Source organism: Onychomys torridus, chromosome 2 (genome assembly GCF_903995425.1).
Source record: "Onychomys torridus chromosome 2, mOncTor1.1, whole genome shotgun sequence".
NCBI lineage: Eukaryota > Metazoa > Chordata > Mammalia > Rodentia > Cricetidae > Onychomys > Onychomys torridus.
Window position 1 is genome coordinate 166,958,519 of NC_050444.1, and position 15,204 is coordinate 166,973,722.

Sequence of the window (15,204 nt, forward strand, 5' to 3'; positions counted from 1 at the left end):
CCTCCTAGACTTGTGCTGGGAACCTGAGGAGTGCTATATACACTGTAGCCACCACAGATGTAGTACTTACTGACAGTTGAGGACAGTCATCCAAGACCAGAGTCAGACAGACCCTTCATTATCCAGATATACCCTGGGCAGGGGTGGCCGCTACCATTCTCTGAGCCTCTTCCCAAGCATGTTTGAAGACTCGAGGTGGTTCTTGGTAGTTCCAATGACCCCCTCAGAAGACATTTTCTAGATGTTTTCTTCAGGCCAGGCAAGGAATTCACTACAGTGAGCTGACCCACTCACTCAGGTAAGTGCCTGTGGTCAGGCTAGATTTGATGTGATGGCAATTTTCTTAAGTTTGGAGACCAGGAGTGGGACCTCAGTCTCTGGACCAAGGGAAGCCTTAGAGAAGGGTGCTGTCTCCTCATCAGTGGTGTCTAATATCTGCCTAGAGTATTTGTCAAAATAAAGTACCAGGATTGCCCCAGACCCCCAGATAGATGCTTCACAGAGGAATGACACCAGGTCTTCAAACCCTTAGTGACCACAAACAACAAATGGCTTATTTTTGCAAGGAATGCCATGTGGCACATTGAGATCCAGAAGGGGCAATTTGAGGATGTCCGGAAGCGAAACGAAGAAGAAGCAGAAGCTAGGCTGAGGTCCCTTGAAATACACGCAGCCCAGCAGCTTCAAAAGGAGAAAGAAACCTTGGAGAAGGTGGAGAGGAACCGTCTGCTGAGGGCCCGGTAAGTGCCACCCAGACCTGGTCTTTGCCAGTTCCTTCATGTTCTACATCAAGTCTTTCTAGATCCAGCTCTTTGCATCTGTGCCATGGGTCCTGCCTAGTTCCCTACTCCATATTAAGTGCACACAGTCACCACTGACCTGCACCAATGAGACCATCAGACCCTTCCTTCTGCATATTCCTTTATCCCTTCCCAGCTGTGCTGTTCTCTGGTCCTGTCACACATCTGGATACTCCTTTGCCTACACAATCCTTGGAGTGCTCAAACTCAGTTCCTATACATCCTCTGAGGCATTTCCTATCTCTGCTCAACCACCAATCCCCAGAAGCTAGGGGCTACTGGACTCTGCTCTCTCAAGATGGAGCAAGTCCCTCTTATCTCTTTATACCATCAACTTTGCTGGTCTCTTCTCCTGCCAGACTCCTATTCAGCCTGGGTCAGACCCTGTGTTTGGTGACTTCTTCATAGCAGAGCCCCCAGCAGCACTTTGTCTAATATTCGTGGCACACAGGTATATCGTGTTACACTTGTTATAGTCTCCGCCTGTGTCGCTGCAGGAAGTCCTTGCATGTGCAGAAGGAGCTGGGGCTGAGACATCAGAAACTGGTGGAAGATGCCCAGAGAAACCACAAGATCGCTGTGAAGTTCTTGAAGGCCTCTCTGGGAAGGTGGGTCCTCACTTTAACTCTTTCTTCTGTCAATGCTCTTCTAGAAATGTGGGTTCCTGGCCTTCACTTTGAAATTCCCTAAGTAAGTCATTTCCTAATCATCAGAAATAAATAGATCTGGAGTTTTTATTTTAAGCTGCTATTTTCATTTTCGAGGAGGAGCATGAGACACACTGAGGCCCTAGGGTCTAGAGAACACCCCTAACCACCTGTCCCACAGGAATAGACCCTGGACAGCAAGGCTTATCCATTTGACCTTTGTGTTGTCAACGTTCATTTTTCTCCGGTAGAAGTAACCAGCACTTAAGACTCCTCTATAATTGTCAGCATTGCCTGCATACATTCCTACTAAAAGTTCACATTACACCAGGCATGGCAGCACACCTTTAATCCCAGCACTCAGAAGGCAGATGCAGGCTGATATCTGAGTTTGAGGCCAGCCTGGTCTACAGAGTGAGTTCCAGGGCAGCCAGGGATACATAGAGAGACCCTGTCTCAAAACAAACAAACAAAAGCAAAAAAAATAAATAAACAAAGTGCACATCACTCCAGAGTTCGGGAGCAAGAGCAGAAGGAGGAGATGGAGTCCCGCAAGCACATGAAACGGCGCATGGATGCTGTGCTGGCACTGAAGAACAATATCACCGCCAGTCGGGTAGGTGTGGCTCTGCCTCTGACACATCTAACCAACTGACCACCTACCCCCTGGGTCCTGCTCTGGGAAGCCAGAATTCTATCCTTGGCTCTTGCCATGAGCCCAACAGACTGCTCAGCTGCTGCCTGAAGGTTTACCATGCCTCCACCACAGGCTTCCTGCCTGCACTGCAGACGGGAACCATGGTCCAGCAAAAGGAAAACACCTTAACACTGTTGTGAGAGGGCCTCATCTCGGTGGAAGAATAGTGATGGACCCAGGGCAGTGTGAGGGCCAACACTAGGGCTCAGGTCTAGAGTAGGTAGGAATGTAGTAGGGAAGAGTAGGTCACAACATCGTGAAGACTCAGAGGCAAGGGAACCAACAGTGGGTGGCCGACATGCACACTGATGCACAGAATTCCATACTCAAGGGACAGAGCTGTGTGTTGGCTGAAAGATACATGGGAAAATTATAAATGTTTGCAAATTGCCTACCTTGAACCCATAGTTTCAGCACTGATTTAAATAGATCCATTCAAGGAAAAGGTCTGAGTATGAATGTGTGTGTGTGTGTGTGTATGTGTGTGTGTGTGTGTGTGGGTGGGTGGGTGTGTACATAGGCATATGCTGGTATTGTGACTTTAGAGTTCCCTATTTCCAGGAAACACTAAAGAAGTTCCAAGCATGGGGCCAAAGCAGGGCAGAGGTGGCTAAGCAGAAAGCCCTTACAGAGAAGGAAGCAATCCTGGCCCAAGGTGGAGATGCATTCAAGCACCTTTTTCATCAGCGCAGGCACCAGGAACTGGAAGCTCAGAAGCGGTGAGAGCTGGGAGACATTTACCTGTGAAGTGGGCACAGAGAGAACCAAAAGGCTTAACCTTCATCCCCTAAAAGTAACAAAGCTAATTCCTGGCCAGACTTTTCACCAAAAGCAGTTGTGGGTTATGGGATGAGGACTGCAGCACTCCCTCCCCAACGCAGGGAAGTCTCCAGGGGGCTCTGGCATTTGGGGGCTTTTTATAGAGGTTCTTAGTGGGTGAGGACACCTCTTTCCTCATTTCCTCTCGTGACTTCCTGGTTCTTCAGCTGTGAGGTTCCTGAGCTTCTGTGGCTCCCTCCTCCTTGGGGGATACCTGGGGCTCATTCACATATGGCCCTTCAGCTTCGTTCTCTGGCCTCTTCCAGGCCACTAGTCAGGGTTTTCTCCCACAGAGTTTTCAAAGAAGCCACTTCATATTGGCCTTTTCCAGCTCACACACATTACTTAGCTTATTTCTACTTAACCTAGCTTCTAGGTATCTCTGCCTAAAGCTGTCCTCATTCCAAAGGGCCAAGCCCCTTCTCCCAAGTCCCTGATCCCTGCTGGTCACTGGATCTGCTTGGATATTGTCTTTTGGCTTTCTTGCTATGAGGCATCCTCCTCTTCAAATTGTCTCACTAATGTGCAAAACACACACACACACACACACACACACACACACACACACACACACACACAGAGAGAGAGAGAGAGAGAGAGAGAGAGAGAGAGAGAGAGAGAGAGAGAGAGAGAGACCCCTACAGTTGCCACTGGAATTTCGATGTTTCCTGTCAGTCTGCCCATGTGTGATGTGGTTATAGATCTGTTGCCTGGGTGGTGCCTAGCAAGGGATGGCTATAATGAATCTGAGAATGAGTGAGTGAGGTGTCACCAAACCCTAATATTGCCCTTGCTTTTTTTCTCAGCTGGGTCTTCTCAGCCACAAGCCTAGAAACTAGGGTATGGAAGCTCATGAGGGCCAGAGTTTGTTGTGGGGACTTCTAGACTGGGCTGCATGAGACAATTCAAAATCAAACAGGTCAAATGTAGAGCTGGACAGGGCAAGGCAGGGTATGGTAAGGTGAGGATCCAAGTCACATCTCCATTAGTAGCCCTTATGAGCTTTATCTGCTATACTCTCCACCCAAGACAGGCTGTCCTAACACCAGAGCCCTCCTAGGCTAGACCTGAGCACTTGGGAAGGAACCAGAGAGCGGAAAGGAACATAATACCTAACCCCAGTAGCCACTAGGTGCCCTGCCTGCAGGTTCTGGGAAAGGGCACCTGACTCTTATTGAGAAGCACATCCCATAGGGCTTTTGAAGAGGACCAGAAACTCCGGAAGCAGGAGATTGTAAGTCGAATCTTGAAAGAGGAAGCTGAGGAAGAACATAGGAAAAAGAGACAGCAACAACCCTCTAAAACTACAGACCAATGGACTCTGAGAGACAAGACCTGGAAGTATATCTCTGACTTTTGTGAAGGGAAGACTGCCATAACCACAAATCACCTGCTGGTGAGTAGGACGTTGCTGTTTTCAAGTTTAGGTCAGACACTTGAAAGTGCAGGTGGGAAGGACCAAGGACTCAAGTGTGGCGAAGCTGGCTAAGGTCCACAAGGCCATGGCCCTGTGATGCCCACTAGGGTCCTTTTTTCCCTCATGCAAGCTCCTCATATTAGCCAACGGTGCTATTAGAGCCTACAAAGCTGCCTCTCTATGAGATAAGGGAAAGTTCCTCATCTGTCCTTCCTACAAAGTGGAGTGAGCCTCATGTAAAGAGGCTTGTATAGCTAGAGTCCGTACATATGTTATCACTCACTGCCAAGCATTCCCAGTGTCTCCCTGAAGGCTGAGGATCCCTCTCACTCACACCAAGGTCCTGGCCTAAGCCAGGGGCCTGTGTAGACAACACCCTAAGATGGAGAGATTTGTTTCCAACTTAGCCCTCCTTAAAGGTGTAAGAACATCAGATGCTCCTTAACCCAGCACCCTGCATCCTACATCAGATGTTTTCTTGGGCTACTGGGCTTTGGCCTCTTTTAGCGCACCATAGGCTTTTCCCTGTTTTTCACCTCTGTGTACAAGGTGGAGCCTCTGCCTTTCAGCTGCTTCTCACCTTGGTGCACCTGTCCTCCACTGGGGGCACATTGTACATACTCCTGCATTCTCCCTCTGAAAGGCCTTCCCTGCTGCCCTGAGTCACTTTCCTGATGCTCCTGGACCACAGCCTTAATCTGCTCTACTGGGAACAAATCCTGGGGTTTACAATGACGGTCTTCTTTCCTCCAGGAGGAAGGAAGGGCCCTGGTTTCCCACATCATACAGAACAACCAGATGAGTTCTGAACCCCAAAACAGTTCCAACAAAACCAGTACAGCTATATTTTCTGAGTTTTTGCAAGACTTCTCCAGGGCTAGTGTGCCATCCATCATGAAAATTCAACACAATGAATATCACTGATGGAATGGTAGATAAAATTATAACATGTCCACTAATCAGAACACTTTCCTATGAACAAGACCTTCTTGTGAACTCTGCTGAACACTTATAGGAAGGCATTAAGTAATCCATAGACATGAGTATGGTGTATTTTAAAGTTACAAGGATTTATATGTATACAATTGTCTCTGTAATGAATAAAATAATTCCTTTAATCCCAGCACTGGGGAGGCAGAGGTAGGCAGATCTCTGTGAGTTCAAGCCCAGCCTGGTCAACAGAGTAAGTTCCAGGACAGCCAGGGCTACATAGAAAGACCATGTCTCAAAAAGGAGAAGAGAAAGAAGGATGAGGAGAAGGAGGGAGGAGGAGGAGGAGGAGGAGGAGGAGGAGGAGGAGGAGGAGGATGACGACAACAACGACGTGGTGGGTTGTCAGGCCAACTACCCAGTAGAGTTCCAAGGGGTTTTGTTTTCTTCCTACTCACCTATATATTCTCCATTCTGTAATGAGCATATAACACTGTGTCACTCTTCTGCTGGCAGGAAAATGAGATGGCATTACACCCCAAGCCTTCCTGTCTATTGAAAGTCATATCCAGTGAGTCCATGCAGATGGACCTGGGAAGCATTAGTACAGAGGAGGAGATATTGGCTGAACCAGATATCCCCGGGCTTTGGAGCAAAGACTACAAGTCATACCAGGTAACAGCTTTCCTCTGTCAGGTCCTTCACACTGAGATGCCAGGTTCCTGGGTGCAATTGCCCACCTTCTGCTCCATTCTGTGCCCGTCACTGCTTCCTTCAAATTCTAGGTCCTTCTCTCCTTTCCATTATTTTTAAAAGAACTGGCCTGCAGCCAGCCTATTCTTGCTCTGCCAGGTTTGGCCCTGCACTTTGTTCATTATTAGGCTTTGAACAAGCATGGACCTCTGTCTTTTTGAACCCAAGGTGTCCAAGGAGGACATGGAACGGAAACCTGTAGGTGGAACTAAGATGGATAAGGACATCCTGGCCCGCACTATGGAGCAGCTGCGCAGTGGGGTGGTCCACAAGCAGGTGGTATCTGGGAGGGAGTTCAAGGGCCGCCCTTTCAACAGTAAGCCAGAGGTCATTCACTTCAAGGTGAGCCATGATCAAGCAAAGAAACCTTTCATCTACTCTCTTGCCTCTGATGCATTCTGTTTTGACCTTGGGAAACCCAGAGATGTTTTCAGCTTTGAGGTTGGTGTGCAAGGACTGAGTTGACAGCCTACAGAGCAGAAAGCACCTGGGCACTCTTTTAAAGGGGCCTGGACTCCTGTGAAGGAATATAACAGGATAATCACTTGTTAGGCCCATTCTGCTTGGCAAATTCCCCCTTCTCATGATGGGGCCCCAAAGGACCCCAGCACCTGCCACCAGCTGGGGTATCAGCGTTTACAAAAGGACAGGCTAGGAATGTATCCTGTGCTTCTGTCCTTTCTTTCCCACAAAGCTCATTCCTGCTGAGGAGGAAATTTTTCACTACCTTTCACACACCTCAAGGAGGCATCACAACTCAAGGGAAACCTAGGGAATCCCTTTCTCCTCCAGGATCCTTAACCTCTCATGAGTCAGTACTCCTCTTCCCCTGACCTGCTCTTGAGGCCTACTGGAGGGCTTGGGGTCATCATGTCTCCTCTGTCTCTGCAGGACTTTGATATTGGCAAAGTGTACAAGAAGAAGATCACATTGATAAATGCTACCTACACAATCAACTACTGTAAGCTGGTCGGTGTGGAGGAGAGCCTGAAGGACTTCATCCACATTGAGTGAGTCTTGCAGAGTCTAGGCATGATGAGGCCATGGGCCAACTTGCCTTGAAGAGTTGGAGAGGTTACTGCTCCATCTCTTAATACTGAAGTCACGAAGACCCATCCAGTCCCTCTGAACACAGGACCAAGCTTTTGGACAGGCTGCCTAAGTCCCTCACATTTTCTCTGTGTGTTGGTTTTGGCACTGCAGAGTCCCTTTGGCAGCTAGCATGCTTTCTCTCCATGAAGATTTCAAGACTGCTTTTCTGAGCTATAATTTATTTTTCTCTTTGTGCTAGTGTTTCATTTTTTCCTAAGAATCTTCTTGTGTATGTAGTGTCACTTCTGTACTGATGTTTTAAGTCTCTTTCTGCCTTTAACGCTTGCTGCTTCTCCATTCCCATCCTACCCCTCCATTTTTCACTTTGCAATGCTTTTCAGCAGCACTTTGTTTTGTTTCTTAGCATCTGACCTTCATCTTTCTTTTCTATTTTTTTCCCTTTTCCTTTTTGTTGTTTTTGAAACCAAGTCTTGCTCTGCATCCTAGGCTGACCTTGAACTCATCATATAGTCCAGGCTGGTCTCAAACCTTCAGTCTTCCTGCCTCAGTTCCCAAATAGCTGACACTACAGGTATGTTTCACTATGTCCAGCTTATAGGGAGGGCTGTTCATAGCTCAAATCAACTACATCTGTTAGCGTGTGATATACAATTTCTAAAACGAGTGCTTGATATAAATTGGTCCCTGACTCCTCTGCACAGGTTCTAGGGGTCCCTTTCTTTTCCCCTGAAGGGTGTCTTCATGAGACTGTTCCTGTGGGACTGTGTTCCTGAACAGTTTCTCCATGAACAGCACTGGCTGGCAGAGCCCTGATCAGTACTTCCCACCTAAGTACTTCCTGGCGATTTGCAGAATCTCCTAGGTGTCTGCAAAGTCTTGCATGGAGGGAGTATTGCTAAAAATTGTTTATTTTGCCTAGTGTATTAGTTTTAGATCTGAGAGCTTCTCTGTCTTTTAACCATGCTGAGTCACTTGCTTCTGTGGGCCTGTAGGGTTTCTGGAGAGTGTATCAAGGACCCAGGTTAGCTGGTGATCACCATTACCTCAGCTATCACAAAGCCCTCCCTCCTAGGCATGGATTAAAGATTCTCCCCACACTTACAGGCTAGCATCCCCTTTTGTCTTCTGGTTTCTTTTGCTGTGGTAGTTGTGACTCTGTAGCATGTTCCCCAGTTTCCTCTGGCTGCACTGAGACCCCTGGCCCCAGTGTCCCTCAGCCCCACTGCAGCATACCTGAGATGCTTGGTCTTCTTTAGACTCATTGCAGTTCTTAGAGCTGAGGTTTTTATCTTTGAGCAGTTCTCGAAATGTCTCATCCCTAGCCTGCAAATATCAGCTCTCCCTATTCAGCCCTCCTCATGGCTTTGTCTCTGCCCTGTTCCTCCTGTGTGGAACCATCCCAGCCTCCCTGTCCTTATGGCAGCTGCTTCACATTCTCTGCCTATACAGGCAGTGTGTGGGGCCCCGGCTTCTGGTCTCTTCAGCTGTGTCTAGCTGGCTACAGAAGCTGCTGACTGACTGTCTTGTTTCAGTGCTACGTTTCTCATTTCTCAAACCTCCTAGTTCTTTTTCAGATGAGGTGGCATTTCTCCTCTCTCTCTCTCTCTCTCTCTCTCTCTCTCTCTCTCTCTCTCTCTCTCGGTTTTTCAAGACAGGATTTCTTGTTTCTCTGTGTAGCCCTGGCTGTCCTGGAACTCACCCTGTAGACCAAGCTGGCCTTGAACTCACAGATCTGCCTGCCTCTGCTCCCCAAATGCTGGAATTAAATGCATGCACCACCAGTGCCCAGCTATAGTTTTTAAGATTTCTAAACTTACCATTTCTTTTGCTCATGTGGGTATGCCCTTTTTCTTAACAGTGTCTTTTTCTTTCTTCCTGCCCATAACTCTGTATCTTTATGACTTTACTGTTTTACCACATGCCTTTAGAGGCTCCACTCGATCATACAAGTTTCAATAGTTTGTTGTGTGAAGTTCCTAGAGTTAGCGCCTGCTTCTCACTGAGTTGGTTCATGAACACCCTACATGGGCATAGCCTTGGATTCTGATCCTCTTACCACTTAGTCTCTAGGGAGAGAGTCCCTCGGAATCTTCCTGTCTCTGCCTCCCCAGTGCTGTAATTACAAGCACATGTTACCACACCTGGCTCTTTTCTTGAGTTCTGGGGATTGAACTCTGATCCTCATGCCTATATAGCAAGCAACTTATTGACTGAAATAGCTCCCCAGTACCCAGAGACACATTTTCATATTAAGTTTTTGTGTACTTCCAAACCAAGAAAATTATGTAAAATCCAACATTGTAAACCTAGGCCTGATACTAGGAATTCTGTAGGAAGACCCTTTCACTTACCCAGGATTCAGATCAAGACAGAGTAGCTCCCATCTCATTTTCCTGCAGCTGGGGCTGTTTTACTGGATGTCTTGACTTACAGCCCTTCCCTTCGTGTTGCTATTAGAACTCAACATCCTTGATCCAAGACCTAGCAATTATCCCCAGGGTAATGACATCCCACAGCACCCATCTTTTTGGAGTTGGCTTTTGGGGATGTACCTCACTCAGTGTGCTGGCTCACTCACTGGATAGACATTTGAAGATTATCCAAGTATCTCCTCTTCATCAGGAAATGGAGTCAGTAAGGAACACAGCAGCCCTGGAGCTGCTCATGTGCCAACATACCTAAGTAGAGATATTATCTTACCTAGGGCTACTATAGCTACTGGAAAACACAGTGACCAAAAGCAACTTGAGGAGGAAAGGGTTTGTTTGGCTTACATTTCCACATCATAGTCCATCATTGAAGGAAGTCAGGACAGGAACTCAAACAGGACAGGAACCTGAAGGCAGGAGCTAATGCAGAGGCTATGGAGGGGTACTGCTTTACTTGCACCCTCCCACATCATCACTAATTAATAAAATACTGTATAGGCTTGCCTATAGACAGATCTTATGGAGGCATTTTCTCAACTGAGGTTCCTATCTCTCAAATGACTCTAGCCTGTGTTAAGTGAACACAAAACCAGCCAGCACAGGTATGGAACAGGAAGAAAGAAGGGGGTCTAAAAGGCCCAGCTGAGTATGTAGTGAACATCCACTTTGCACAGTGACTTAACTACCCATGTACTGTTCCTGCAGCTTTGACCCCCCTGGTCCCATGTCAGCCGGGATGTCCTGTGAAGTTCTCGTCACCTTCAAGCCTATGGTACGTCAAAGGATCACATAAGGGTGCTATTTTTTCTGGCTTAATAACAACAACAACAAAATTCAGCATCATTCTATAATGCTAGCATAATAAAGCTTGCCAAAAGGTTTGGTTTTATTCTCTCACGTGACTAACTCTTCAAGGGCTGTGAAGTGTGTTTCTTCAGGGCTTGTTTAGGTGGGACACTTTGGGATTCTTCTGCTGGAAATCCACTAAGCAAGTAGTAGGCAGGTCCAAGCCATAGTTATACAGATACAGCCTGTGTAACTGTGTCATCATAGAAATTTATGGTGACTGGGATTGTTTTGTTTTTTAGATAAATAAAGATCTGGAAGGAAATGTTTCATTTTTGGCTCAGACAGGCGGCTTTTCTGTTCCACTGAAATGTTCAACGAAAAAATGTTCTGTAAGTTTAAGTCTCCAGAAACTCTCTTCATGGTACGGGCTGCACCCTTGGAGTACCAAGGGCATGGGTTAGAGCTCCACCATAGACCTTGGTCCAGTGACACCTCTAGTCAGACTCCAACATGGTCCAAGGCTGGGTGACATGAGATATCCTGAAAAAGTGAGTCATCAGACCAGAACTAGAAATTTCTAGATAAATCCTGCTCCGTATGGAGTCCCTGACTAAGAGGCCCAGAGTTCAGAGTGGAGGAGATCTGTCTGAGACTCCAGTCCTTTCTTCAGCTCTTAGTTGTGTCCTCAGATAAATAAATGTGTGTGCGCGTGCGTGTGTGCGTGTGTGTGTGCACACGTGTGTGTGCGTGTGCGCGCGCGCACGTGTGTATGTATGTGCATGTGTGAGTGCGCGTGCGTGCGTGTATGTGTGTGTGTCTGTGTGTGTGTGCGCACACGTGTGTGTGTGCGTGTGTGAGCGCGCGTGTGTGTATGTCTGCGTGTGTGTGCACGTGTGTGCGTGTGTGTGCGCGCGCGTGTGTGTATGTGTATGTCTGTGTGTGTGTGCACGTGTGTGCGTGCGCGCACGCACGTGTGTGTGTATGTGCGTGCATGTGCGTGTGTGTGTGTGTGCGCGTGTGTGCATCTGTGTGTATGTATGTGTATGTCTGTATGTGTGTGTGTGCGCGCGCGCGCGCGTGTGTGTATGTGTATGTCTGTGTGTGTGCGTGCGTGTGTGTATGTGTGTGTGCGTGCGTGCGCGTGTGTGTGTGCGCGTGTGTGCATGTGTGTGTATGTATCTGTGTGTGTGTGTGTGTGTGTGTGTGTGTGTGTGTGTGTATTTGTTAGCCTCAAACTCAGAGAAATGCACCTGCCTCTGCCTCTTGAGTGCTGGGATTAAAGATATACACCACTATACCCAGTTTTCAGAGAATTTTTTAAAAGATTTATTTATTATTTTATGTATGTGAGTGCCCTATCTGCATGAACAATTTTTTGTCAGAAGAGAACATCAGATCCCACTATAGATGGTTGTGAGCCACCATGTATTTGCTGGGAATAGAACTCAGGACCTCTAGAAGAGCAGCCAGTGCTCTTAACTGCCGAGCCATCTCTCAAGCCCCAGATATTTTTATTGTGAGTAAATTTGCCAACATAATGAAACACAGAATCATGCAGTGAATTTCCATATACCCACTATCTACCACTTCAGAGCAAATTACCAATATCAGACTCAGCACCCTTAAAAAATGTTGGCATTTCTGGGTTGGGGATTTTGCTCATTGGTAGAGTGCTTGCCTAGCAAGCGCAAGGCCCTGGGTTCGATTCTCAGCTCAAAAAAAAAATGTTGGCATTTCTAATAAACACCCACCATATCATTGTTTCTTGCCACAGTGACACTCACAGCACACAAACTCAGTACTGTGACAGACTGTAGTGTGTCTTTAGTCCCACATATGATTCTAAGCCTGCAGGTCCACTGTGAGCTGACTAACATGGGCCGGGCCAGGCAGCTCTGCTCCAGACATCTCACCATGGCCTTCTAAACCTTGTAACCTCTAGAGCAGTGTCCATCTAGAATGAACTTCTCATGGAAAATGACTAGAAATGCAGACATCCAAGCCAGCATTACCAGCAAATTTCTTCCTTCACTTATTTCACATCTCCCATTGATTTATTGCCCAAACCAAGGCCCATGTACAAGTTCAAAATCAAAATAAGTGGGGCAGAGAGAGACCTTTTCCAGTATGATAGGTAGAACAAAGAGAGAATGGAGAATTGAGATAATAGTATATATGTTACACCAACAAACTAACAGAATTCCTGGTTCACCTAATACTGAATTCATATCAAATATGTCCAGTTGTCTCCATACTACCTTGTTATATAGCGGTTATGTTTTTATGTCATGGAGATTGCGTTTGATTATCACATTGGTGAGTATGTTTTGACCTGGAATAGCAGCTCCCTTCCACTTTTGGGTCATAAAACTTACTAAGCCAATTCTTTTATAAAAGAACATCCCAATTTGTACGACTGCTCCCTATTGCTGCATTTACTGGGTCTCTCTGTCCCTGTGCTCTTTTAAATTAGATATAGCTTAAATTAGACTCAGGAATGATTTTTTTTTTTTTTGAGGAAAGAAGGATTTACTCTGGCTCTGGTCTGTGGATCTGGTCCCTCAGGTTGGGGCAGTCATGGCTGCAGGAGACTGAGGCAATTGATCACATTGTATCCTTGGTCAGGAAACAAGAGAGTGATGATATTAGCTAAGGTACCTTTGTCCTTTGCAAGAAGATAGTGTTGTTCTTCTAGAGTACTTGTTGCTCTTGTAGAGGACCCAGGTTCAATTCCCAGTACCTATATGGCTGTTAACAGCCATCTGTAACTCCAGTTCCAGGGGATCCTATGTGCTCTTCTGACCTCCTCAGGCACGCCATGTGGTACACATACAAAGATAAAACACTCAAGCACATAAAATGAAATAATTAAAATTAAAAAGTAGTTATTATAGCTTTTGCCCAGGCGGTGGTGGCACACTCCTTTAATCCCAGCACTCGGGAGGCAGAGGCAGGCGGATCTCTGTGAGTTCGAGGCCAGCCTGGTCTACAGAGTGAGTTCCAGGACACGCAACAAAGCTACACAGAGAAACCCTGTCTCAAAAAACAATCAATCAATCAATCAAAGATCTTGTACTGAGTTTGATATTTGATACTTTCATATATGTATAAAGTGCATTGTGATTATTATAACTCCCTCTACTTTCCCTTCCATCTTTAATACTCTCACCTCCCTACAAGTTGGGGGCCATTTTTAGGAAGCTGGTACTGTGTGCCTCATGTGTCCCACACTCACCCTACTGCTGTGACAAGTTACTGTCACAAACACTGAGACACACCTATGCAAAAGTTTTTCTCAGGGCAAGTCTAGGATGGGCGGCAAAACTAGCAAAAACGCTGACTCAGCAGGGAGAAAAGGCAGCCCTACGCTGGTCATCTGCAGCAGGCACAGGTGGCCTCTCTGGTCTGAATCTGAACCACTCTGTTTATACACTGGTTTGTTGGCTTCAGTGGCCCATTGTCATGCCTCTGGAGAAAGCACTGCAGGGGGAGCCCTGGGTTTAGATTCAGTGTCCCAAAACAGCCATGTGAGAAATGGCCATTTGAGGAACCACAGTGATGCCCAGGCATGGCACTCGTAGCTTGAGCACAGAGTCTGTGGCCTGTAGCCATGGAGGGCATGAATGACATGATATGATCCCAGTCTGAAAAGCAGCACTTTTCAGGCCTGGTATCTGCAGGACAACTTACCTCCCCCAGGAATGGCAGCTGTTATAGCTTGTCTACCATTCCCAGACCATTATGACTCATCTCTTTCAGTCATCATCATCTCTCAATCAGGGAGGTCCTGGTTGGATCCTCTTAAAATCAGACGCAGGATCCCCAAGCTGTCCTGGTCACTACATGAATCTGTGACTTAAAAAAAAAAAAAAGATTCATTAATTTTTATGTAAATTGGTGTTTTTTTTTTTTTAGGATTTTATTTATTTATTATTTATACAGTGTTCTGCCTGCATGCATCCCCGCAGGCCAGAAGAGGGCACCAGATCTCATTACAGATGGCCGTGAGCCACCATGTGGTTGCTAGGAATTGAACTCAGGACCTCTGGAAGACCAGTCAGTACACTTAACCTCTCAGCCATCTCCCCAGCCCATAAATTGGTGTTCTGCCTGCATATATTTCTGTGTAAGGTGTCAGGTCCCCTGGAACTAGAATTACAGACAGTTGTGAGACACCTTGTGGGTGCTGGGAACTGACCCTGGGTCCTTTGGAAGAGCAGTTGGTGCTCTTAACTGCTGAGCCATCTACCTGATGTGCACCTGGTACCCCTGCCTGCTTTGCCTGCAGTCAAATGCAAGCCTCCCTGTGAGGCAGAAGAGTCAGGTTTCCCCTAGCTTCTTGGGACTGCATTTGATATTTGAGAGAGTAAACCTTCTCTTGTGGGACATTGGGTTCTCTGGGTCATGATTCCTGAAAGGACCTACTCCCTTTGTGATTGAGGATGCAACTAGCCTAGCGGCCACCCTTGCTTACACTTATATTCTTTGGCAGCTATCCCTTGACAAGGAGCTCATCGACTTTGGCAGCTATGTGGTGGGTGAGACCACATCCCGGATCATCACATTGACCAATGTTGGGGGCCTGGGCACCAGATTCAAGTTTCTCCTGGATTCTGAGTTCTTTGAGATGGAAGAACACCAACCCATCATGAAAATGGTGAGCGCACTGCCAGCTTCTGACCAGCAGCCATGCTATCTTGCCTGTGTGTGGTTCTGCTCAGTCAAGGATGGGGTGTTGTATGCACCCTCCCAGCAATGCATACTATCTCATGTGTATACAAATAAGTGAGCAAATAAGACTGCCATCAAATTGAGAGGGGAGCAGGGAAAGGAAAATGTCAGAACAGGCTCATATTAGTGAGAAAAAAAT

General features: G+C 46.8%; 1 protein-coding gene across 37 annotated transcripts in view; it reads left to right on the top strand.

The window, feature by feature from the left end:
* The window catches only part of Cfap74 (cilia and flagella associated protein 74), a 75,961-nt gene that overhangs the window by 24,379 nt on the left and 36,378 nt on the right, over window positions 1–15,204 (top strand). For 35 of the 37 annotated variants that reach the window (XR_004944242.1, XR_004944243.1, XM_036179032.1 and 32 more), the window contains exons 7-17: window positions 567–740; window positions 1,298–1,408; window positions 1,961–2,063; window positions 2,706–2,863; window positions 4,158–4,359; window positions 5,827–5,985; window positions 6,232–6,405; window positions 6,955–7,073; window positions 10,251–10,317; window positions 10,634–10,723; window positions 14,827–14,991. Coding sequence is in view for 35 of the 37 variants with exons in the window: in XM_036179032.1 (XP_036034925.1) it covers window positions 567–740; window positions 1,298–1,408; window positions 1,961–2,063; window positions 2,706–2,863; window positions 4,158–4,359; window positions 5,827–5,985; window positions 6,232–6,405; window positions 6,955–7,073; window positions 10,251–10,317; window positions 10,634–10,723; window positions 14,827–14,991 (1,522 nt within the window). In the remaining 2 variants the exon portion in view is untranslated. The remainder of the gene's footprint in view (window positions 1–566; window positions 741–1,297; window positions 1,409–1,960; window positions 2,064–2,705; window positions 2,864–4,157; window positions 4,360–5,826; window positions 5,986–6,231; window positions 6,406–6,954; window positions 7,074–10,250; window positions 10,318–10,633; window positions 10,724–14,826; window positions 14,992–15,204) is intronic. The other 2 variants (XM_036179037.1, XM_036179043.1) reach the window with 2 other exon arrangements.